At 35.5% G+C, this 26,569-nt stretch overlaps 1 protein-coding gene across 5 annotated transcripts in view; it reads right to left on the bottom strand.

Moving 5' to 3' along the window:
- Positions 1–1,259: 1,259 nt before the first annotated feature.
- Positions 1,260–26,569, bottom strand: part of ATR (ATR serine/threonine kinase) — a 43,124-nt gene continuing 17,814 nt past the window's right edge. For 3 of the 5 annotated variants that reach the window (XM_030029285.2, XM_041126463.1, XM_030029286.2), the window contains exons 21-47: positions 25,892–26,017; positions 24,179–24,385; positions 23,855–23,968; positions 22,815–22,930; positions 21,787–21,907; positions 20,732–20,869; positions 19,409–19,616; positions 18,766–18,944; positions 17,705–17,869; positions 16,398–16,489; positions 15,703–15,794; positions 15,122–15,299; positions 13,712–13,888; positions 13,161–13,320; positions 12,432–12,611; positions 10,983–11,125; positions 10,465–10,562; positions 9,115–9,347; positions 8,201–8,335; positions 7,405–7,605; positions 6,945–7,088; positions 6,039–6,189; positions 4,988–5,144; positions 4,703–4,856; positions 3,614–3,765; positions 3,261–3,366; positions 1,260–1,855 (exon numbers count right to left, since the gene is read on the bottom strand). In XM_030029285.2, coding sequence (XP_029885145.1) covers positions 1,682–1,855; positions 3,261–3,366; positions 3,614–3,765; positions 4,703–4,856; positions 4,988–5,144; positions 6,039–6,189; positions 6,945–7,088; positions 7,405–7,605; positions 8,201–8,335; positions 9,115–9,347; positions 10,465–10,562; positions 10,983–11,125; positions 12,432–12,611; positions 13,161–13,320; positions 13,712–13,888; positions 15,122–15,299; positions 15,703–15,794; positions 16,398–16,489; positions 17,705–17,869; positions 18,766–18,944; positions 19,409–19,616; positions 20,732–20,869; positions 21,787–21,907; positions 22,815–22,930; positions 23,855–23,968; positions 24,179–24,385; positions 25,892–26,017 — 4,101 coding nt within the window. In that variant the 3' untranslated portion in view covers positions 1,260–1,681. Of the gene's footprint in view, positions 1,856–3,260; positions 3,367–3,613; positions 3,766–4,702; positions 4,857–4,987; positions 5,145–6,038; positions 6,190–6,944; positions 7,089–7,404; positions 7,606–8,200; positions 8,336–9,114; positions 9,348–10,464; positions 10,563–10,982; positions 11,126–12,431; positions 12,612–13,160; positions 13,321–13,711; positions 13,889–15,121; positions 15,300–15,702; positions 15,795–16,397; positions 16,490–17,704; positions 17,870–18,765; positions 18,945–19,408; positions 19,617–20,731; positions 20,870–21,786; positions 21,908–22,814; positions 22,931–23,854; positions 23,969–24,178; positions 24,386–25,891; positions 26,018–26,569 lie in introns of those variants that run through there. The other 2 variants (XR_003925576.2, XR_005933295.1) reach the window with 2 other exon arrangements.

Raw genomic sequence — 26,569 nt, 5'->3', positions numbered from 1 at the left:
GAGCGCCGCCCAGAGCGCTCCGCGCCGACCATAGAGAGCGGCGGACAGAGCGGCGCTGCCGGCGCGGGGCGGGGCTGGGGCTGGCTCCCTCCCTCCAGCGGCGCCCCCGCCCTCAGGCGTCACCGTCGTCCCGCCCGCTTCCTCCCCCGTCCGGCGGCTGCGCGAGCTCCGCCCGCCGCTAGGACTGAAGGCGGGAAGCAGCGCCCCACGGCCCCGGCCCCGGCCAGCCCGCCCGGGAGCGCCCGCCGCGCGCCTCCGTGCCCTCAGGAGGGCACTGACGGAAATCAGTAACTCCCTGAGCGGTACCTGGTGCAACAGTTCGGTGCGAGGGTCGCTGCGCGCTGTGGTACAAGGGAAGAGCCGGTGAAGCACTCCTACACACCACCACCACAGAAAAGATCAGAGTACAAAGACCTTACTTGGAAAAAGCTTCAGATTTATGAGACAGTCACAAGGCTTACAGAAGACTACCCACCCGTTCCTCAGAGAAACAAAACCACTAAATAATGGGTTTACGACTGGTTATAAGTTTACTCTCCAAAGCGTTTGGAGTTTAGCTGAACTAAAACTTGAGTCTCGCGACACAGCATCACTGTGATCACAAACTAATGGCATTGTTTGTCTCTCAGAAGAGCAGTAACAAAAATACTGTATAAAAGTTCTAATGATATCCTATCGTAGGGTATAGGAGTATAATTTTTCCCTCTCCGCCCCCTCATTTCCCTACAGTTTGGATGCCTATAGAAGCAAGCATTACTCTTAAGTCAGCATACACCTTCTGAACATATTTAGCTAGTCTACTCCTGTCCATGTCAAAACAGATTTTCTGAAATGGAGTCTGAAAAACACTCACTATGGCCACATTTTTTACAAGGGAAGGAAGAGAGGGCCTGTCCAGAAGTCTTAGGAGCCTGAATGTATATTAAAGTCACAGGTACTATACCCTGCCTGCTGCACTAGTGTTACGGCCATACTGCCAGGGTCCTCTAACTTGCAGCTTTGTGTCATTTCTTTCAGGAAGGTTTCTTGGCACAGCTGGCAAGGGCTAAGGAAACAAGTTTCAGAACATTGTAACACTTTACCAGTTTCTTCATGGTAAGATTTAAGATCCCACATTATTTTCTAGACATAGCCAGGCCATATGGAAGAAAGTCAAAGGAAATCAAAATTCAAGGTCTACTGCTGAAAAGAAACACTAATTATTTTTAGAAAGCCCTTCTGAACTATGAGTAGAAAAAAGTTGAAAGAACCACTTTACGTCATATCAGTATAAAACTTTAATGTCAGATTTTCTAATCTACAGGTAAGCTGAATGAGAAAAATCTTTACAAATATATACAGTAGTTAGAGTGCATTCTGTCAACATTGTGAAAATTTTTCATATAGTCAGAGTAAGAAACTTGCAGAGTCTTGCGCAGCCTAATTTTTAAGCAGTTCCTATGTACTGCCTTCTATATGTATACAAAACCTAAGTCGTAACGCCTTACACATCTGCAAGTGTATTCATAACATACTTGCAAGTGTTTGGTATATTTTACATAGATTTCGATTGAACATAACACTGTTCTGCTGCTTACAATCAGAAATCAACAGAAGTAACCAGTTATCATTGATTAATACCTTCTCAAGAATATTACAGCTACATCACTTGTGAATGGTGTCATTCCAAAGTGAACAAATTTCACATATATGGAGCCCAGCCCATATACATCTGGCAGAGCAGGTTGTCATCACTTGCTTCTTGAATAAGGTAATGAACATGTCCTTCAATAGATAAGGGTAATCCTTTTATTCTGTTTCTAGTCTTAATGACACCTTGCAGTCGTTGTTCTATATCAAGGACGTGGGTTTTGGCCTGGAAACAAAGAAAAAAAAAAAAAAAGAATATTGCTACTATCCATGAACTTCCACTTCAAACTAAAAAAGGATTTATTAGGATGTGTTTGAAATCTGTATGCTAATTTAATACGAACCTCTCAGATGTCTACACCAGTTACTTTGAAAATAAAGGATACTCACTTTTTAAAATCATTCTTTAAAATGGAGAGAGTATTGGTCAATTTATAACTTCTGCCTTACATTTTTACAGATAAAATTTACCAGTGAAAACTGAAAAAGCTATGCAAATGTATCTGAAAATGTTAGAATGCTTTATTTCATACAATTACTTTCAAATAAATGCAAAATTTTCCCAGCCTTTTTCTTGGAATTCTGGATAAAATTAAAGAAGTTACCTAGTCTGGAAAATTTAGGCCAAAAGGATGAGCAACTGAAAATGAAGAAGTCTAGTAACAGGTTGTGCTGAGCAACTCAAAATGAGCTGTTCTGAGGCCCACTGGAGTAGCTAGCTCATACCAATTATACTTGCACGTTTTCTTTTAAAGCTCAAGCATAACATTGGCACCTATCCAGAAAAAACAGTTAACATATACAACTATGTAGGTGGTCCTACAACTAAAAGAAAGGTTATGTAGACACAGCCTGTTTAGTAATTGTTTGAAGACCAGGAGATTTTCTGTGCTCAAATAGCTCACTTAAGTTCTTTGTTGTAACATAGCTTCAGTACTGTAGTTTGTCCTTATCTTAGTTGCCATGTTTATCAGCGCTGCCTAAGTTTTATCTGTTATTACACATATTTATTTTCACTAAATATTCCTTTTAAAGCAAAAAGAGACAAATCAGAATTTTTGCAAATGGGAAAGAGAATACGTATTACAGGTTGTGCAAGCTATATTTTGGATGAACAATATAGTATTAATCAGCAGCTACAAAAGAATCGGTACGTATGAAATCCCAATTTTAACCAATTATTCCTTGACATGTAACAAGATACGTATTTATTCAGTAACAAACATCCTCTCATAAAAAGCACAAAAATACACATGGAAAGGACTCCAGATGTTACCATCACTGTAGATGTGGAGGACTGTGTAACAGTCAGATTGAGGGGTAGCAAGAGCCTCGCCTATCCTACTGCTTCTGTCAATGTTGTCCTTGATTTAGTAACACTAACAAGAGAATTAGAGGCTCTATTTTGTTTGGTTCTTTAGTAGATAAATTACATTTTCTATCAATAAAAATAGTCTCTTTATGGATAAAAATTATGAACACAGAGATAATCAAGAAGAAACAACCAGAGGAATTCTTAAATGAAAGAAAAAACAAGAGACTTAAGGTTTCAGTTAGAAAATACATTAACTTGCAACCATAATGGACATCGGACATTTGAATACCTTAAGCTATGCTTGTTTTAAACTAACCTTTTCATTGACAACTTCTCCAGTTTCGTTCACCTGTGCTTTTGTATTCCCTTTAACAGGTTTACTCCATTCCACAAGAGGATCATGGAGAAAAGTCTTTAAGACACTAAAATTAAAAATAAAAAAAGGGTAAGATACATATAATACATTCAATTTTCAAAACAAAAACACTGGCGGGGTCTAAAGTTAGCGCTGGATATTTACACTGTTTTATATTTAACTGCACGTCATAGTAAGACTGAGCTGCATGATAGGCATATGCTGGAACTGGCATATTCACCAGCAGTTACTGTTTCAGATGTTTAGACTACAGACAGCTTTTTCAGAGTTTGTAGCAAAACCAGTTGCCATACCTCATTAGAGGCTCCCTTTGATCACGCATAAGCCTCGTTGTGACTTCACATGCTCTTCGGAAGAGACCTTCTGTTCCCATTGGACCCATTCCATTAACCATGTTGTGAGTGAGACGAAAAGGAACGATTTCCGGAACTTCAAAAGTTTCTCCCTTTACATTGATAAAAAAGGGTATGTCCTAAGTGTTTTAAGCATTATTAAAATAAAGGATAACATTTGCATTGTTTTTAGGTTTTTTCCCCATCTTTATCAGTGGCAGTTTCCTAGCTGACAAGAGATGTTTGCTCAGATCACAGTGCTTCTCAGCTGTTAAAGGGAAATTACAGTGGATAAAGCATACCTATGTCCAAATAACCTCTTTTTCCCTGTTTTAATATACCAATAGAAGGTACAAAATTTTGTTCTAAATATATATTACTGCTCTGCAGTCTCATGCAAAATGCTAACTTTTCTTTTATAATATTCAAGTTAGCTTAAAAACAATTCTTTTTAATTAAGGGTTATATAGGTCAATTTAGGCTTACTAAAAAGAAAGCAGGAGAAAATAAACAAAAAATATCTCTACCTCACTTATCTGAATTAAAAAGGGCACGTCCCACACAAAAAGCATCTTTCGGCAGAAACACCAAAACTCCAAATCCCACTCTGGCCACAATTTCTGCTGTTTATTTTTACAGAACCATTGGAATTTTTGTGCTGAATTTGTGTAAAAAAAACAAAGAAACTCTTCACAGCAGCAGAACTCTGAATGTAGTAACTACAGCTTTGTTTGGATGGTGGTAGTGGAGAGAGGACAGTCAAGAAAGACAAACACTAAAATTTGGGTTGTTTAAGTGTATCCACATCAGCTCATCTGATACTGGCTAAATCAAAGAGCTGGCCTTCATTAATACAGTATGCAGAACAATCACATACTCTTTACACATCCCAGACTGTTTGTATGGTATAACTAAGAAAGAAAAGAGAGAGAGAGAGAACACAACAGATGTGTTGAAGTAAAAAACAGTGGAAAAAAACCAAGACAGTAGAAATTTATAACTTACATGCATGCAAAATAAAAAGCAAGTTCAGCAAGTGGCATTTCTCACCTTATTGAAAAGGCAGTTGAAATCCACATGCACACATTCACCAGTCAAAGAATCAAACAGGATGTTTTCACCATGACGGTCTCCTAGACCAAGAATGTAACCCACCATTGACATAACTGCAACAGAACGACAATAGGCTGACCTACTATTGTACCTGCAGAAATAAGAATCAGGTACGTCTAAGTCACTTCCTTGGGTTATCTGTCTTTAGTCAGTAATATCATTAATACTCAGCGAAATACACAAAGTAGGTATTCCTGAGCTAGCCCAATCCCAGTCACTCACCATGAAGTAGGATCAGGAAATGTTCTGAGAAACCATTCATGAAAGAGAGGAGGATGACGAGGCAGAAGGACTTCTTTGAACATTTTCAGCTTTTCAGACAAAGGTGCTGACTTTGGAAGCATATGCTGACGCAATTCTTTTCCAGTCATATAGATACCTGTAATAGACCTCCTCAATTAGGCAAAAGAAATCCCCCAAAATAAAGCCTTATACGTACTATTACAATATGGTATTTTAGAGAAGATAAACATCTCCATGAAGTTGAAATAAATGAAAAAATGGAAAATAACTCATAGAACATGTTAGTGGTGGAGTACTGGAAAGGAAATTAAAAAATCATAATGTTAACTGAAAGAGAAGACCTGGCAAACAAGCCTCCAGTTTTACCAATCACCATGGGATGGAGTGGGGGGAACACATATACACAAAAAACACCCCCACCAGCCTCACAAAGTCATTCATTATATTCAGCTGAGATGTTTGGAGTTCCAAACTCCCAAGATATCTGCATACACACAGATAATGTGTGAAATTTTCCCCAAAAATTTTATTGCACTGACCAGAAAGTTGCTTTGTTAAACAAGAAATGAAAAAGAAATCTGATCTTTTCCCTGGCAAGTTGCAGTACCCTCAACCTTGATTCAATTATAAATGATCTTAATTATCTCACACAATTGTAACAGAAATTAAAAACCAACAGATCAAATCTAAAGAAAAAGTCCAGTCTTTTCTATTATTCAGTGCTGCATATACATTCCCATGCTGATGGCACTGCTGCTGAAATTATTGTATAAAATAATGTATTAAGATGATTGTGTTATCAGTTCTTGTAAGGAACTTGTTTATTGCAAGCACCAATTCTCTTCCATTTAAGAGTAAAAGCGTGCCACACATACGAACAGTAATATATTGCAGATAGTTAAAAATACACGTGACTGCATCTTCCTAGAATTTAGTCTGATCCTTGCTGTTTGTCTCATTTACTAATTAAGATACAAGCCCTTTAAAATAATATAATATAATATCACTATAGTCTAATATATTTCTTTACCTTTCTCCTTATAAAGTTTTATCAGGATATTTCTTAAGCCAGCAGTATTGTTCACCCATTCAATTATACCACATTCATCATTTAATGGAATAACTGCGTAGGTTCGAATATGGAGTTCTCGCCTACGTGACTCTGCATCTTTTCTTAAGCACTATTCACAAAAGAAAAAGGAGATTAACAGATAACACAGATAGGATCAAAATATATCAATAACATTAACTATTCTGTCTATATCTATTTTCCAATCACACGATCTAGAATTTAAAATTCTAAGCTTCACTGTCTGCAGTAGGTCAAACGCAAGCAAAATGATCCTCTGTTCTCTGAAGTAAATAAAAAAAAAAGCTAATTTCGCAATAAAATAGTCAAACTGCATAACTTGTACATGGCTCAAATCCCTTAAAAGCAGTATTTGAAGTAAGTGTTTTAGTGTTTCAGAGATGCTATTATTTCCTTTAGCCTCATGGAAAACACAGTATCTTAACCTTAAACATATTGCTGAGAAGCAAAACATAACTAAAAGAGGAAGTATGGCAACACTTTTACTATGAAAAGATGAATTTACCTATTTCTCATAAAAAAAAATTAGAAAATCCTGAAATATGAAGCATGACAACAGAAAGTTGGCAGTTATTTATTTACTGTAAATAACCTTTCCTGTATATTTTTGCTGGAATAAGCAATTGTTTTGGCAAAATGTTACATTTTATTATTTTTTTCATAAATCTGTAAGAAGTTATACATTCTCGATTGCTATTGATTTCTGCTGAAACAAGATATTTTGCAACAGTTTACTTATCTTCCAGTAAAGCTTTATCTCAAGGCAAGCTGGTTTTTTTTGTTAGATAGTTCAGCATTTTGTTCTGGTCAATAAGTATATGCATCTGATTGTATAACTCATCAAACCTTATTAATAAGCGAGTTGAATTCCATGAGCCGACAGTCTTTTCTTAGATCATCTTTTGGCTTACACATCATAATGTAAGATTTCCCATCTGAACCTTTCAAGGTGATCTTTTTTGGCTTTTGAAGTGAGGCAAGAATTTCCACCTAAGGAAAAAATTAAATTCTTTATTAACACCTGTATCAGATCATACAAAATAAAGTGTCTAACTGTAATAAACCACTGCAACCAATCACATTAGCACTTCCATGGTGCCACAGCATATTAACCTCAGGCCAAAACTTTATCTAAGTACCAAGAGGCCATATCTATCTCAGGTTGTTATGACAGAATCCACTCAGTTTCCGTGACAGTAATTATGAAGTTTCCTACCCACTCCTCCATTTCTAGAGAACTAAGATATATTTGCAGCTACATTTGTTTAACATGAAGTTTAAAATGAGGTGCCAGCTAGAGGCTTACCGTATCATCAAAGCCTGCAATGTAGGCCCAGCATCCAGGAAAAGGGTCATGGTTAGCATGTGTACCAGGAATTGAAGGAAGAGTTGGTATCATTACAGATTGTAAGGGAATGAGAATTTCACTAAATGTGCACTCTTCCACTAATCTCTTAAGTGTTTTGAAATGAATATTCATGCTTAATGTTGAACTGTTTCCATCAACCTTGGAAAAAAAAAAGTTCAAAAGTTAACAATAAACACTTAAAATATTACTGCTGTTTTACATTAACTAATGAATAGAATAGAATAATAAATGCTTATGGTAATAAGAAAAATGGGAAATTACATTTCAAATTAAATGGGAGTGGTCAAAAGTAAATATATCTGGCCTTTACGGCACATGTATTTTTCACTCTGAATGTAAATACAGAAAAATGAAAGAATTTATTTCATTTTACCTTTATTATCAAGTTCATTTGTTCATGAAAACACAAACAGCCTATTTTTATAGTAAAGCTCTGTGAAAGTTACTTGGCAAGAATCACACACGAAAGCACAAAACAATGTAAAGCCCATGCACTATGAAATGTACCATTATGTACTGATATATTTCACAATGTGCTCAATTTAGAGCTATTTTCTGCTTTAAAAAATATTTTTATTAAGTAAAAAAATAAAATCTTTTACAAGTAAGTGTAGTTTCTGTTAAATTGTAGTAATGTAATGAATTGGCTAATGAAAGCTATCAGACGAAGCTTTTGTATAACATTTTTGAATAATCCTATTACATGCATTAATTTGTTTATTTTTGCAAGTACCGGTTTATTGCATAGTTCTAATAGCTTATCCGTAAGGCGTGTTGCATCTCCAATGAATTTTCCTAAAGATTCCTTCATGTGAATAGCTTTGTTTAGAATTTCCTTACATCTATTGACACGCATAGGATAAGAGGACTGAAAAAAGAGGAAAGTTAAAATTTATTAAACAACAGTCAAATCAATTAAAGAATCCTAACACTTCCACCACCACCACCCCAGTAATTAATATATTCTTTTCCCTGTTTATTGCTTGTCATATTTAATACCTGGAGAAGGATGTCCTCCAACTGAAATTTGGTACCTGAACAAGTACTGAAGTAGTACGGTTGGTGGCTCTGTGGGTTATTGCTTTCTGAAAACATTATTGGGAGTCCCACAACACTAAGGCCAATATTCAAGAATATGCCAGTGTATCCTGAATGTTATTTCACCAGCCTTAAAGAAATAGCATGCACCATGCTTTCCAATTTGCTTTGGAATGACCTTAATACCGGGTAAGTATTAGGACTAAGTGGTATATCTGTCTCATTTTAATCAAGGCACAGAGTTGATTATTTGATTATAAAACTGGAAGTACTATTACAATTACTAAAACCAACAAAATCTGTTGTCCATAACTACCCAATTCATCAGCTACTTGTTATTCAAATTTCCCTTCCTAATACATCATACAAGTCAGGATGCATGTTAGCGTTCCAATTGGAACATTTAAACTGTGGCATCTGAACTTCAGACTGCAATAAAATCTTTTGCACTGACAGCATGGATACAGTGTTGTGGAACAGGGTATCACAGCCACTGAAACTCTCAATTCCTTCTTAACTCTTCAAGTAAAATAGGTTATATTCACATTTCTTTCCGATGAAAAAAGTTTGACAAACTTAATAAAGGTGTAGCTATACTTATCAAGGTACCTTGGACACAGCAGTCATCATCCACATTGCTTGCTGTGGATAGGCTAAAAACACTTTAGCAACAATCACCATCAGAACTGCAAAGACTTCATCATGAGAATGGCAGATTCGGGAGATTAACTGAGAAAAAGCTGTCAGAAACTGGTAAGGTGCCAGGTGATTCGTGTGCTCTGTAATCACCTTATTTATTTTAGCCAAATCGTTTTTCATTTGAACACGTTCTGAACGACTAGCTGAAAAACACAAGAGGACAAGACTATGTTCCTTTTTTTCCATCAGAAATGTGAAGTCATTTAAATCAAGCCTACAGAAACACATTTTGTTCGCAATTTTCATAAGCCAAAAAAACTCAAGAAGGAAAAGCTCCTAGGGTAACATTCTTTTTAACATAGCGTACAATGACCTAATACATATGCTATTTAACTAACCACAATAACAGGAAATAAACAAGGACAGACAACAGGAACATGGAACAGACAATATCAGAAAAGCTCTCCTTACACTCTTAAAATAAAACATCTCTTACTCCTCTGAAGTGATGCAGTGGCACAGAACAAAACAAAAACACTCCCTGTATTTCCGCAGTAAAAGGATGCCAATGTTCTTCAGTGGAGAGCAAATGAAGAAAGTCTTTACAAGGGGTGAAATTAGCACATCTGCTCCTGTCTCCACCCCTGCCCCTGAGGGCCCAGCATGAGTAGCACATCAACAACACAGACAGCAGCATCTGATGTGCCTGCAGCCAAATTCAGTTGACCTAAGTGTATAGGTCAAGATCAAGGAGCCACAACTGTCTGCTTCACTCCAGACCCACAGGCAACGTTTGCAATTTTCATTTGTACAAAAATCTCCCACCCAAAATGCATCTATGGCAGTAGTTTCATATGCCTTGATGCTGCCTACAGGATTTCCCCCCCCCCCCCCCCCATTTACATTTCAGTAAAATTCCTTCAACAACTTGAACCAAGACAAACTGCAAAAAAGCTCCAAAGCCTAACACTTCACTGTAGCAAGCATATACAAAACCACTACTCATTACTCATGATGCAACTTAGAAAAGGTGACAGGTGACATGCAAGGATGCTCCCTAAATCAGTTTATTGACTTCAGTTACCCAAGGAACAATGCTACCTCACTGTATATTTAAAAAAAAGTTCTGGAGGGTTTAATGAACATAATTAATACTCCCCTGCACATTAACATCCCCTGTAATTTAAAAGAATAATAGTACTTTCTTGTTTCCATATAATCTCAGGCAGTAAGTCTAAACAAAGAACTATAAATATACTTCACTGCTCTTTCGATCATATATTCAGAAGTATGACATAAGAAGTATGTACTGTGTTCTACCTTTATCACATTCATATGCTTTCGCTCCGAAGTCCAGCCATAAAGATAGCATTCTTGGCATTGACTGATAGATGAATTGGTTTCCATATTGTAGAGATCTGTGATTACATATTTAAATCACAGCATGTTAATGATACTTATTAGAAGCATTACAAATGTTACATCCTTAATTGTCTTACATTCCATTTTGGACTTTAGAAATTTATGTTCAGCATTTTAATGCATCTGCAACTACTAAAGCTTACTAATATACAAAGGTATTGTTTTTATTAATCAAAACTGCAGATGAAATAATTAACTGTCTTACACAAGACAGACAATTGCTTAGTCAGAGGGCAGAAATAAAATTAATTAGGTATGAAAACAAAAAGGAAGCGTGCAGTATTTTGTTTCACAATACTGCATAAAATTTGAGTCAGTCTGAATTGTTCAAAAGACAATATATTCCTATAAAATGATTTTTCAGCTTAATAGTCATCCTTCTATAGAAACTAAGCAAAGTTCCCCTAGGGTCTAACCTCCCAAAATGATGAACTATGTATCTAATCAGATCTCCTTGTTTTTCCATCTTGTTGTCAGTTACCATTGGCATTAATTTATCATAGTATTTAGCAAGATAAAAATGTCCATCTTCCCATTCTGGCAAGAAAATCGTAACATCCTGCAACAAAATCAAAAAGAGATAATTACTTCTGAGAGGATGCTATATTTAAAATAAAACAATAATGAAAAAGATTCTCAAGAAACAAGAATCTTGTATTAGTTACCTTTGTGCAATATGCGCAAAAAAAGTATTACCTGTAACTTTGTAACTCCAAAAATTGTAATTTTGCCCCAAGATAAATGCCTGTACACACTAAAAGTCTGTTCTTAAAATACCTTTTGGAATTGAAAACAGCAAGATAATTCAAGACAGGATAATATAGGATTCCTCAACTAGGAAAGATTATACTTTCATTAAAAATATTATAATCAAGTTCTTGAACCTGATAAACTCAATACTGTGTTTCTTTTAGTTTTTTGAAAAGTGAAACAGCAGGATGTTAATGGTTGGACTTGATGATCTTAGAGGTCCTTTCCAACCTAAATGATTCTATGATTCTGTGTTTTTCACTTAGCAAGTGGCACATCCATTCTCTAACACTGGCTTGTTTCTGGTGCCAATATTTAGACAGCAGAGAATTCTAATCATTAGTATTTTAATATAATCCACAGGAATTTCATTAGTTTCCATTATTTCAACCTTCGTTTGATTTGATACATCCCTTAGATTTTTCTCTAAATGACTGTTACATAAATATTTTAATTAGGAAGACAGCGCTAAGTATTAACAGTATCAAATGCCAAAACTTAGGTAGGAGACACACTACTTCTAAGGAAGCATAAAGATCTGCATCTACTACTAATTTAGCAGGCAATATTAATCAATGCCAAGACAATATTTCACTGGCATAGCAAGACAAAGCAGTGTAGTGCTGTGTTCTTGAAGTAAAACATACTGGTTGCCCCTTTTCCTAGTTCTTCAGAGACTGCAAGCATATTTAAAGCACAGTTGTAAGTCACAACCAGAGAGAGAAGTAACACTGAAGAGTAGTGCAATGTGTCATCAAGTTATCTCACTGTCTATCCACAGTAGCCCACATTTTAGTGAGGAATTCTAACCTGTGCATGCATAAGAAAAAAGCCATGCTCTTGTAATTTGTTTTTTACTCTAAAAGAGTTACATTAGGTATTCTTAGCTCCTGCTGTTGGGAACCGTAGACTTCCCTGTATTGACGTGTTATATTAAAGCTAATTCAGATTGTTAAGTCTTTTCAAGAACTAGTTCCCTCCTACACATTGACATACCATTTAATCCCATCGATGTTATCCTTGGTTGACATCATCAGGAGCATAACAATAGCTTACTTAAGGGATATATTATTATTATTCAAAACTACTGCCTTAACACTAGTATATCAAATTACCTTATATTTTTTCATAACTGCATTGCTTTCAAAGTTAGCAGTTTCTTCCATAAACCTGCCCACTAGCAGCATTGCCCGACCATGGATGAGCTGATTTTTGCTACTGCATGGTGCTTTATTTTCAGGGAAACATAACTCAACCCCCTTCTGGAGAACAATGAGTGCTTGATGAACCTCACCCTAAGGGAAAGAGGAAAACATTTTATATACTTTAAATAAGAGAGATTTAAAACTTCCATCTTACAGTTGTTATTAAAGCAAAGCTATGTCCCTGAGTGTATTCTAGACCATTCTGGCTGTGGTAACTGAGTATCACTGACTTCAAATGCTTCTTATATTCCCTCGTTACCTCAATATTGTTGTCCCTTTAGGTTTACCACAATAATTGCTCCCGTGTTTGCTGCCTACCTGTATTAGTTAAAAGGATACAAATTAAGGAAAGGTCTACTATTAAGATAACTTAAATTTGCCTGGGCTGCTTTGACAGAGGCAGGTAGTCCACCAGTTTTATACATAGCTGCCAGAAAAGTCAATGGATACAGAAAAGGCCTGACTAGCAGTTGGAGGTAAAAACTTCCCGTGGCTCAGCTGCAGTCAGATTGTGTTGATAGTCCCAGTTGACATATTTTGTTTTATGTATAGTGATTGTGCGCCTTTTTTTCTTGAAGAAAAATAAAAAGATTATTTTCTTGCATGTAAGAAAGTAAGTTCTATTTTTATTTTCTTTACCTTGGACCAGAGCCACTTTGCTCTTTCTATATAAAGTTCTGAGAGCGTAGATTCCCCAGCATTCAGAAGAGCATTATAGGCAGTCTGGTGATGACCAGCTTTTCTTGCAACTCTAGCACTCTGGAGCCAACACTGACCAACAAGCTCACTGTAATCCTGGCTGCAGAGATATTTTTGCAGAAAATGAAAAATTTCAGTCATGAATGCTGCTTTACAATCTGAAGTAAATATCACAATGTGTTGAAACACAAAGTTTCTCAATAAGCTACATACTACATTACGATCATTTAAAATTATTTGTAATACATCTGTTTCACCTTTTTTCCATTTAGGCCTAGAAACAAATATTCTTTCCCCCTGTTTCTCCCTTATCTTTCCCATAGACACCACTTTTCCTTTCTATTTTGAAGGTATGTAATATTGGAGAGGACTGCTTTTGCCTACAACATAAATTTCCACAGTTTTCTCTTCTCTCTTCTAACACGCATATGGGAAAACAAAATATTACTCAGAATACAACATAAACAGACAAGAAATAGTCACGTTCTCACCTTTTACTGAGACTAAGCAAAGCCCTTCTCAGTGCTAAAATGGGTTCTTTTGCTCTGTAAGAGTTTTGGGTCATTTCAATACGAGCACACCAATTCAAGGAATCTCTACTGTGGTCACCATCTGGTTGCTGAAACATTGGTCCAATACTATGTTCCAACTCACACAGCATATGTAACCTGTGTTAGCAAAATAAAGGCAAAAAGTTGTTGAAAATTGGTTGCTGCTTCACATATATGCAAGTTTTACAAAGCTTTTCCCATTTTCTTTCTAAAAGCTGGCCACGTAAGTAATTTCAAGTAGTAGGACTTCTTTTAAAAGCAAAAATGCAGCAAAACCAAACACACAAAATCAAGGATTTGTAAACTGATTAGTTATTTTCTCACTATTCCTTTGCCAAGCTGCTGAACACAGAGACAACGAAGATCACTTGGAAAGGAAGTCAGTCTTTAGAAAGAGTATTTCTATCCATTACTTTTAGCAATAATTCTTCAAAAAGTCTGTTATTTTCAACAAATACCATTTAAGGCAACATACTATGTTACTTAAACACCTCCTTTACAATAAAGTTATTCCATTTATTTAAAAATACTATTATTATTAGCTGTCACTGTAAAGCTGCAAAGCTGGGAGCTTGTAAACACCTAAGTTCTCATTGGCATATACCTGACAGAAAAACAGTGGCTGAAGGCTTCCGAGTAGCCCAGATCAACAGCTCAATTGAACTATTTTGAAACACTTCTTTCTCAATATTCAAACTCCATTTCCTAAATAAAATAAGACTGCAAAAATTACCAACACAGAATAGAATTAAGAATTAATTAAGAAATATATACTTCAACTGGCTAGTTTCATGCAATATCTTGCCGTAAGGATGCGCTTACAGTGCACAGGAAGTATTAAGCTTTTTTCATTAAAAAATGAAAAAGCTACTAACTTTCTAGTCTACTATAGCCAACTTCAAAATTTATTAAAAAAGAAAAACTACTGAAAGGGATGGGGTTTCAATTCTTATTGCTGTTTGTTGACAAAAGAAGAGACCGCTTTTAGGCCACCATACAGATTAAAAGCAACGCTCTTAAGTTAATGGAATTACTGGCCTATATGTACTACTTCAAGCATGGAATTAAATTTTTTATTTTTATTACCTGACGTTACATAAACTTGCTTGCTGATTTTGAAAGACTATACCCAACAGTTTTATTGTGAATATTTTTCACGGGGGATAAATACAAATTCCCAATTAATCAAAGGTTTCCAGTTGGGTGAGTATTTAAAAAAAAAAAAAAAAAAAAAGAGGTGACAGAAAATGCACATCAGTACCATTTATTGTGGAAATGGAAAATTCTTGCTGCTGCATACTTGATTATGTGATTTCTGGATTTGAAGATAGTGACATGAAAATCAGAAACCTGATAATGTGTTCGTATCCTCGCTGATAGGATCCTCTTTCAAAGCTTGCTGCTGAAAGAGGTACAATCTGCTCTGCTCGAACAACCTTGAGTGTGTCATAAAAAGCTGCTTCATTTTTCTTCTTGGCTGATAATAATAAATGTCCTAGTCTGACACTCCAAGTAGTGGACTTCACATCTTTGGGGAGAAAAAAAAAAGCCTCTCAAACTCCGTTTCTTTAAGCAGCTTAATCTGAACATGCTAATTTGTCTTAACATACTACAGGAAAAATAAGTTATTCTCAGAACTAATTAATTGAATTTTAGAAATACTGATAATTCCACCCCACAATCCACGCCCCCAAACAAACCTAGAAGAAATTTGGCCTTAAACTTGCTTGAAATTTCTACTCAAAGACTATACAGTTTACAATCAAATACATTTACAAAATCTAGAAGACTGTCAGAACGAACCCTCCGCCCAGTAAAACCCAAGACAAAAAAAATTACAACAGTTGCCCCTTGATTCAAGATGATTAGACTAAAACATACACTTGTTCAGAAATGCAAGGAAGTATTCATCTTTTGATATCATAACTTACCTGAAGCCAAATAATTTTCCAGTAAATCCCACTGTGACAGTTTCCAGGCTGCTTCTACTCTGTAAGTATTCAATTCAGAAATCCATTCAGACCTATTAAAAGAAAAAAAAAGGCAATAAAAGTTTGTGCTGAACTAAATTTTTTTTTTCCCTTTCCCCCCTCAGTGTGTTAGTCCTACATTATATTAGCAAATATTCTTTACACAAAACTTCTCTTACTTGAAAAGAAGCAAGGTAAGCTTGCTTTTAATAAAATTCAATAAAACCAAAGGATATGCATTGATAACAAATAATAGCTGTACAACATGATCCCATAAATTCAGTTTCCAAGTAGTGTATTTAACTTCCATGGCACGTTTTTAAAATTACCATCTTCCAATTCATTTATCCTATTAGGCTACCGAACAGTTATAGAACCAGTAACATGCAAGACAATGAATGAAAGATTCTATTTAACAAACTAAAGCACATATCAACACTGTACACAGTGCAGACAAAAAGTACTAACATTTCCAGCAGTCTTGAAATAAATGATTTATAGACAAAGCACTTAAAGTTTTCTAGCTTCACTACTAACTGGATATGCTTGATAAGCCTCAAATGCTTGATAACGTGCAAAAATGGCTACTGAGACACAGGTGTAACACAAGAGCTTCATATTACTCAAATAAACATTGTATTAGATGCTTACAGTACCTGTTCGCAAGCACTCCATTGACCTGAGTAATTACAGTAGATAACTGACCAAGGCCTAACATGGACTTCACTACACCATGATAATGAATAATCTAGAAATAGGGTGGGGAAAAAAAAACAAAACAAAACAAAAACAAAACATGAAAAAACCCACACATACATTAACGAAATTCATGGCAGTCTGAAGGAGGAAATATGTCCATTTGGATGTTTTTTATAATATGAAAAGGCATAACCAATTGCACCATATGCTAAATGAACATTCAAAATTTAAAAAAGTCTAGGATTACCAAAGAACTTAAATCACCATTGGCAATTTTTGAAATGCACCTCACCACAAATACAGTTTGATGTTGATTTATTAATACCCATATCAGAGCTGTGAATAAAAATTTGATTTAAAGAAATTAACAATAACAAGAAGAAAAAAGTCACAGGAAGAAAAAAAACCCCAAACCCAAAGCAATTTCACTCTTCATAAAATGTTTTCCATATTCTGGGAATGAAGTAGGGCCATCAAAACACTCTATTTACTATACTTGTTATCAGCTGTGCTAGATAACCACTGCTTCATAGGGAAGTGCAAGAAACCATACGGATACCCTAGTGTAGGAAACTTTTTACCAATTTCCATTAGAAGAGTATTTCAAATATAGAAAGGGTAATACACGTCTTCAACTTTCTTTTTGCATTTATCATCACATCTCTGTATATTCACTTTGGCATATGAAAAGCATGATGGTTTTCCAGTACAGCTCAGCTTTACAGTACCTTATACTTATATATTCCAAATAAAGGAAAGGGGAATGGAAGACAAATAATTACAAGTTTTCTTTAATCAATTTCCAATAGCTCTTATATTATGAACATTTTCCCTGGAAGTCAATAATCAAAAATAGTAAGTCAAAATTACTTTGAATAAAACCAGTGGTAACTTGCTTTAATAGTTCTCTTGACATGTACCAGTACTGATTGATATTTAAGCAACCCAATTCCAGGCCTTGCCAAGCAAAGGCTGAACTTTAATTGGTAAGCTATCCTAACAAAAACCTGGGCATAAGCATCCAACTATTAACCCAAGCCTGCAAATTACAGTATAAACCCAGTAAGAGATGTGTTTCAGTTCATAAGACACTTCCAATAGCAGTAATTATTCAGCAACTGCTGCAGTAAACACTTATGTGCCCATGTTACTTAAACACTCTGAAGAGGTATTTTTGGCTTAGTCTTGAGTTAGGTTTTTTTTTAATCTCCTTAACTATTATATATATTTTAAAAAATAAATAAAAAATTTGTCTTGTATTTACCTGATCAGGTTCCAGTTGGATAGCCCTATCGTAACAGGCTGTTGCATCTCTTAACAAACCAATACTTTCATGTTCAAGGATTTGTTCTTTGAGAGATGGTTCTGCTTTCCGAATTGCACTCACCCCAGCTACTCCATCTGGTTCATGCATAGCAGCATACAATTTCTTTATTCAAACAGAATTGGAAATGGACATTAAAAACAACTCTTAAGACAAGACAATGATATTTTATATATAACATGCTCAGAATCACGCATCTTCTTGAAAATGGAGAACAAACTACTCTGTATGACTTCTTGGCATTAAGCTTTCATGGAAAATGTCAGTTTTGCTGGACTACTTCCGAAGTTCAGCCCTACTTTTTTGCTTAGCATACTGTAATACTCATGATCTCGTACTACAGAAAGAATACCACATCAAGTTACCTGAAACAATCTGTACAAAGGACAAAATACCCTATTATTACGTGATAAAGTTGTATAACATGAAGCTGCAGATTACTTAAGATGGAAAAGCAACATACTAAGTTTTTCAAATTTGAAATGTCACTGAGGAATATAAACCATAAGGAACCACAAACAGGCTAATCCCACAGGTTAAAATACTTCTTGAAAAGAATTTAAATAATTTTCAACACCTTTAGCATTAGCTCTTTCTCTACTTTAGAAAAAGCCACTTAGCTTTCCTTCAAATGTGTTTAGTTTTTTTTTTTTTTTTTATTATAGTTAGCTGTGTTTTCTCTGACAAAAGGCACAGAGCTAACTAAAAGCAATAAATGCTATACTTTCAACAAAAACACATCTAATTATTTTCAGGATCTTACAATCTTTTATTATAAACTACAAAGTTACTCCTTCCTTTTCATATAAGAAGCATGCCACGCAAGGGGAAGTACTAAATATTGCTGAAAGACAATGACTGAACACTTGTATCCAACTGCAAGAGCCTGACTACATGTTTTCTTCTTCCCATCTCAAAGAAGAATTTGACAAAGCTTTATTCATCAATGTCTACTTTCGTTTTAAAATAAAACAAGCAAAAACTGAAAAGAACTTCAGAACCTGAAGAAATCCAAGATGCTCCTGAATATTTTGTTTCTTCTCTGTGATGAATGATTCAAAGTGCATCACAGCCCTTGTGTAAGCCTTAGAGCGAAAGGAAGCCACAGCTAGTGTATCCTGAGGTATGAGGTCTAGAAAACGTGTCACATTTTGATATTCTCCATAGTCCTCACTTGATGCTATAGAAAAAAGACATTTTAAAAAGTCTGTCCATTGAGGTTTCATTTATAAGAATTACCTTATGCATCAAAATTCAGTTAATTACTTTCACAATTTAGTGAGATCTGATTAATTTAAGAACACATTTTTCTCTTCTGTCAACAATAATTTATTTAAAACAATCCTGGTGAACTTCCTACATCTTGCAAAACAGCACACAATATGTTAAACTGAACCTTTAGAAAACTACCAAGAAAGTAACATTTTATTTTTTTATTTTGAATCTGTATTTCTTGCAACAGGCATTAAAACCAATGGATTTGGGGTGGGAGGCGGTGGAAGTCACAGCATAATAGCAAAAAAATCATAGACTAACATATTATAGTAATATTGCATTCTTAAGGGGTCATAATGTGAAGTGGCAAATTTAAATACTTATCCGAAGAATGTAAATGCTACTTTAAATAAATTAAGCATCACTCACTTTTTAGATCACCTCTGTCTTTGCTAGACTTGCCAGTATTTTTGTCAGCAATAAGTATTTGAAACTTATGTCTAGCCCACTGAGTTAGATGATCAAGCATGGAGAACACTGTCTGTGTGCTCAGCTGACTTAGATCAGATGCACTGTCTTCAAGTCTCCTGGTAGACTGGTCATCATGTTTCAGAACAGCCATAATTTCCACATAAACCTACACAAACATTAATATGATAAAAGACAGAAGCACCATACAGGCATCAAAATAGTAGGAAACAGCAATTAACACAAAAATCAAACTAAAATACTAGATATTTTAACTGTATATTTTAATAATTTGGGCTTCTTTGCAAGCTCTGTTTGTCCCACAATCTTAAGAGGAAGAAAAGGCAAACCACATAGCAGTTGTTGTCAGGAGATTCCATACAGGGAGAAAGCCTTTGAAAAGCAAACCCTTGGATTCAGAGTAACCATCACAATTACTGGAATTCTAGGTTTCAAGACACAATCAATGCTACTGCACTTCTGCTGCAAATACAGTACTTCAAGTTATCTACTGGCTACCAGATCACAGATCTACTTTTTTTGCTTAAGTAAATACCATGCTGAAAGACCTGCTTCCTGTTTGTTGTAATCAGCAGACTACAAGTTAACATACATAATAGATGCTTACTGTGGATGAACTTGTTCACAAAAGAAAAATCATCACACACCTCTACACACCCACAATGTTTAAAGACAGGTATCTTAGCTATGAAATTTCAAATTAATAGAATGTAAGTTTTATTTTTCGGTCTCTTCAACTTCTGCTAAAGCAAACTGAAGGAAAGCAGACTGGATGATTCTCTTCTCTCCTATCCCTCCTTTGCTACAAGACATCTATGAATCCTGTTCTGCATGAATCTGGTAGCTAAGTAGTTTTTTCACATAAATTTTAAGTGTATGCAAGGGAGACAAAAAATTATGGGTCTGAATTCTTGGAAGTACACAAGCTGAATTTATTCCTTGTTTGTGTTGCACTCTTTTCCTCTTTGTACCCACTCCAGCTCTTGATGTTTACTGCAGTCATAATTAACCACATAATATCTCGTCCTAGGCCCTACTGAAGAAATAGATGGAAATCCACAGAACAGCAGTTCAACACAAACTTGTATGAGTATATTCAAAATCCTGGCAGCAAATTTGTATTATTAATACAGGAAAAGGAGTATAACACCTATAAAATTTGTTCATGTAGGTCTACAGTAATTCTGCAGAGCTGAACAGCTCTTAGGAAGAACAGCTCCTGAACATTCCCTATGAAGAACACTACCATCTTACACATCTCACCTCTTGTTGATCTTCTTGACTGCATCCCAACAAAACATAGACAAGGATGTGCGGAAGCAGATAAATTGTAACTTTATAGTCATTCTTCATCATAATACTGCAGCAATTGAAAACTTTTCTGGCAAGATCATGTCGCACCTATAGAAAAATATTATTTCCAGGAAAAGCATCATTACAAAAGTGCAAATGCCTGAACAATTAATAGGTTTCTTTTTGTTGACAAATACAAATTCTATTCCATCAAACAATTTTAAGACACTTACCTCCTACAGAAGGTTCATCAGACTTAAAACTGCAACAGGGATGCCAGATGGCAGCTGCTATTACGTGCATCAATTGCTGATACCACAAAAAGACAGGCAAGCGTTGCTTACATGATCCACTTGCCCATGGTTTCTACACCATTATGAACTTGCACTGGCCATAGAAGAAACCTTAAGGCCAAGAGTCTACTACTGCACTCAGCCTCTCTTCTGCCCTTAAAAGCCTGCAAAAAGTATGAACTTAGGAAGACATTCAATTCTTCTCTGAAATAGAAAGAGGACAATGTAGCTACTGAGCTATTGCAATTAAATTCACTTCTTAAAGTGGTTGATTTAGAAGTGAAATTTTCAGTGGGTCACTTACATGTTGGAAAGGCAAAAGGAAAGGAAGAAAGGGACAAGTACTTTTTATGTGGTGGGACTGTGGAGCTATGGGGGAACAAAACAAATCCTTCAGAAACTGAGAAGGTAAATTTGAGGTTTTCCAGAAGCATTTCAGATACTTTAAACAAGCATCTGTCAGTGCCTTCAGCTATACAAGAGTCTCTGGACAAGGGCAAACTTCATAGACTTCTGGCTTTAACACTACCTGTGAAGCCTAGCCAAGAAGCAATAATGCAGGGGAAGGGAAGGTGCATGGTTATCCTGATGATGCAAGAAGTAGGTACATGCTTTAACAGGTGTATAGCAAATAGGCATATTCCCCCATCCATCCCTGACTTTCAGAAACCAAAATGTGGTTCAAGAACCGTGTTGCATATACCAATATAGAGAGCAGATTTATTCTCTTACCTTTGTTATAAGATAACCTGCCCAAGTCGCTGACCATTCTGCAAAATTATCACCTAATTTGCTTAAGTAAATTGGCTTCTTCATCTTAGACCAATTTACAGCCTTTTGATAACTCTTGTACCTGTAATTTTAGAATATCCATTTAATAAAACTAACTTTTTTATTTAATATAATAAAAACCAATAGCACATCATTAATTATGAAGTTCCCTGACTGGAATCATATTAGGTTTCATCTTCTGAATCTTTTAAAAAAGAATTAAGAAAATACTTTCAGTAGTCAACATTTTTTATTCTAGAGCTTCTGAAAATGAAACATGACATACAAACAACCAAACATGTTACCAGAATTTTTAAGTATATTTCAAAGTGTTGTTTAAATCAGTTTTAAGAAATGCAGTTTGATAAATATTTCAGTACTATGTTTTTGACAGGAAAAACCCAGAACATACATGAAAGCCAAGAAATGCCAAAAAGTTTGTTTTCTAAAAAGGTAAAACTTATCAGAGATAAGCATGACTGTCTTCATGAGGAAATAGAAACATTGTTGATAATTTCAAATTAAGGTGCATACATCAGTTGAAGTTGTCTTCACATTATTTTTATGATTAACGCAACAAAATGAAAAGTCAAATTAAAACCCACTGTGCTCCTCCTATAAAGGGTAGCAGTAAAGGGATATTAATATATTGGAGTACAAACTCAAATCCTAGTGAGAATTTTTAGAGGAAAGAAAACAGAAACAAAAGCTTCAAAACATCGTATACGACAATGCTCTAGGGACAAACAGGTAGATCTGGGCAAAGTATGAGCTCAGAATTTTGCTTGTTTGATTTCTAGAGAATTACATTCAAGGAAGTGCTAATTCAGATTTACGTAGAAAGACCTTATGTGAATTTTGTATATACACATATCACTCTTCACAGAAGAGTAACAATTGCAAAACCAAATGAAGTTATTGCTAGCCTGGAGAAAAAAAAAAAGTTTTTAAAGCTGTTATGAAAAGAAATTGCTTAAGTTGTCATATACCTTGTATTTAAGTGAGGTTCCAAGATCTCCTGCACGTGCTCAGGAAACCTCCTCCAAAGCCTGGAGCCTGGGCAGTCAGTGTTTGTCTCTCTACAGTCATAGATAGACAATAACTCCTGAAAAGGCATAGTTTACATGACGAAGTTAGCACTGAAGGTATTTCATGACCACAGCAGTGTAACAAAAACTGGTGTATAGCCAGAAGGAATGAGATAGAAGTTACAGAACGCTTAATTCACAAATTATAACTGCAAAACTTTCATCCAACATTGTTAATCCCCTATTACTAGGCGGCATTGATTTCATCTAACTATTGATTCCCCAGATTCGCCAGTTGGTGCTTGGACCACATTATCTCGTATTCTTCACATCTGCCAATAAACCAGGACTAGAAGTTAGTTCGATTCCTCCTTGTGCATAAGCTAATGAAATTTTCATATTCTGCTGACTACATAGGGTCACTTATTTTCCCCGGGAGCAAAGAGTTATCCTGAAGTTTTCACAAAGATATTAAACAACAAAAACAAAAAGCAAAACCAACTAACCACCAAATCAGCTTGGAGTTGGCGAACCAGCACAAAAGACTAGAGTCTGAAAATAAGCGTAGGCTCCCTTTCAGTTGCTTCCTAAAAGTGTAAGCAGAAACCCTCTTAGGAATACTTACTGCTTTTCATTTCTGCCTATGGAACCTGCACCATTTCTATGTCAGTCCCAGGATTACTGCTTGAATCACTATGTATGGACTGTTAGTTACCTCTGAAACATCAGATCTCTCCTAAAATATCGTGACACAAAAGCAAACAAACCTTCTTTCATTTGACAACTCCTCAGAATTCTAAGTGAGCACTGAGGACTTTAAAAAATAAAAAAAATCACTACCCTGAGTAACCTTTTACCTTGTAATTTAAAGCTGTATAGGATGAAGTTTCAAATATTTAAACATGTACTTCAAAATACACATTTATATTGCATAATTCTAAGTTCAGTGTGATAGGAAATAATCTGTGAAGAAGAAAATAGTATCTAAACATGTATCTTACCTGAATTGCATATGCTGCAGAATCCTGAGCACGAACATTATCAGCATAAGCAAGGAATGCTCTGGTCAGTTCCATTAATAAACCATAGGCAAAATTCGGATCCTCCACACCAGCCTCAATCACAAACAGAATGCCAGTGTTATTAAAACAGAGTAATAGCTGTATCTTTATTCTCCAAATAATCACTGTGAAGCCTGACTCTAAACTGTTTTAGATGAGAAAGCAAGTATAGATTTTCAAAGGGTCTAAAGACAAGAGGTTCCCTACTCCCAAGTACTTTTAAAAAACCCTTAATGCTAAACAAAACACTACAGCAACACTTACCACAAATGTAAAATGTTTTCCTTGAGTTTCACTTGTCGAAAAATCAAGCCTACCAGGATCTATGGCTCCCAGTTCACCTAAACATTCTCCACAAAGTAGTCGGGCTTGAGAATTTGCATCCTGGCAGCCGATTAAAAGTACAGTTACCAACTGGGAGATGACTGGCTCCACAGTTTCACTGTCTGTTACATACTTTATCAATTTTTCCTAGGAAGTCGAAAAATACAGATGAGTTATTCTACAACCATGTTTATGGTAAATAATCTCAGAAATTTTCCATCTGTAATTCACTCTTACTTCCTACTTCATTTAGCCATGACTTTAGGTTAGTCATTCAAATACTGTCATTTAGTAACTATAAACTCTGAATTGCTTGTTACCCTAGGGAGGGCTAAACAAATGAATAATGAGGGATTTGGGCCTCAATTAATAATGCTGTCACGGCCAATATTGTATTTCATTATCATACACCTTTCTACTAACTTCATTTTCTTTCCTTGTCTTACCAAGACCCTCTCTTCTTTTCTACATTAACTTTTTCACTTATCTGTCCCTTTCCTCATGTGTTCTGGTACTTCCTCCCAATTTCTTTCATGGAGCTGTTATCACATGTTCTGGTTTCACTGCCATTTCTATCCTTATTATTTCCCATTTGTTGGCCATTTCTTCACTCTTAGTCCTAAATAGCCCAGGGTTTCAAGTCCTTTAATCAATGCCCATCATTTTAATTGGATATCCTTTCTTTTTCATTTTTGGGCCAGCTTTTATTCCCCAGTTCCACATGTAGTCCAAATACAGAAAAAAAATTTCTCTTAATGTGAAGATGTTTGCCATTGTTATGTTTAATGAAAACTGAAACCACAGCCAACATAACAGAGCAAATAGTTGCACAAGCTGTGGAATTAATTAAGTTTGATTTACCTCAATTATTTTGCTAGACTTCTAACTAAGCAAGACATGGCAAGATTTTGCTGACCTGAGCTGCAAGAATTACTGATTGGCCAGGAATATACACAATGATTCTTTGTTCTTTTAGCTAGGATTTTTTTTTTTTTTTTATCTTCTGTCTAAAGAGTGTCCCACAGTCTTATAGTTACTAAGGGGACAGATTTATTATTTTATTTTTAAATAGGTCACATACACCCCTCTGGGCTAATAACCACACAGATTTGTAAAGCAGTCTTCAACTTGTACATGGCTATAAAATTTATTTGAATATGATCAATGGATTCAAATTTTTGCAGGTGGAAGGCTAAAAAGGAAGAGAGAAAAAAAATTAAGGTGTGAGGTGGTCACACACATTTTAATTCTTTCAGATATTACACTCACACACAAAAAATGCTGGCTTTAATGTATTAGTCTCCTGATGCAAAAAGCCATACATGTTCTAACAGGGAACAAGCCCACACAACTGATTGCTGAAATAGACTTCTTAGATACATCTTTCCTCGGAGTTGAAAAAAGATAAGAAATGTACCACTAGCCTTGCTGAATCAGCACCACACAGATTTGGAGGATTCAAAAGTCCTCTTACAAGGAGACATGATGAAAAAGAATCCCTTCTCCCCATTATATTAAGAAACAGCTAGCTTAATAAACTGAGGAGAATAACACAGTTCATGTGAACACCCAGCAACAGTAAGGAGTTTTAGATCGTTGGTGCGGAAGCTACTTTGATTTATTTTAAATTCTACTAAAGGAGATTTTTTATACCTGATTTCTATATAATGTTTCTTTCAGGCTGGTAAGTGCATGAATACGAACATCCACATTCTCATGCTGAATAGCTCTCATAGACAGCTGCAGTGTTGTCTGCAAGTCAGTGCTTTTGGAGGATTCCTGAACAAGACATGACATAAGAAGTTGAAGTTAAGTATAACAAGAACACAGTTAAGCAGCATCTCAAATAACGCAAGTGAGAATACATACAGCCAACCACCTTTCTGCCTACACTCTCATCTATATGCATATACCACTGTCTTCCTGTCTTTTTTTTAATATGTTTTCCTCAAAAAGGTGCTATATTTACACTTTTGTGTAAATATAATGATGGTGTAAATAAAAATGATTAAATCAGAAGAAAATCCTTTGCTTTGAATACCTCATTATCTAAAATCAAATTAATTTTTACTTTTGTTACCTCATTCCCACTAAATAATTGCTATTACCTAACCATTCTGAGGGCAAGCAAAAGAAACGGACCATAGAGTACTCCTAAAAATAGACAGACTTTGTCACCTTTAAAGAGAATATGGAAGAGGGATCAAATTAAAAGTGACTTCTCTTGTAACACAGTCATTGCCATAGCTAATACTGCTGACTTTTCATCTTATAATCTCTTTAGTCTCATAAAGATGAAAAGTCAGTGTTTAGGAGATGCTACAGAAACAA

Source organism: Aquila chrysaetos, chromosome 10 (genome assembly GCF_900496995.4).
Source record: "Aquila chrysaetos chrysaetos chromosome 10, bAquChr1.4, whole genome shotgun sequence".
In the NCBI taxonomy this organism is placed as follows: Eukaryota; Metazoa; Chordata; class Aves; order Accipitriformes; family Accipitridae; genus Aquila; species Aquila chrysaetos.
The sequence above is the reverse complement of the archived record's forward strand: the minus strand, read 5'-3'. Positions and strand labels throughout refer to the sequence as shown.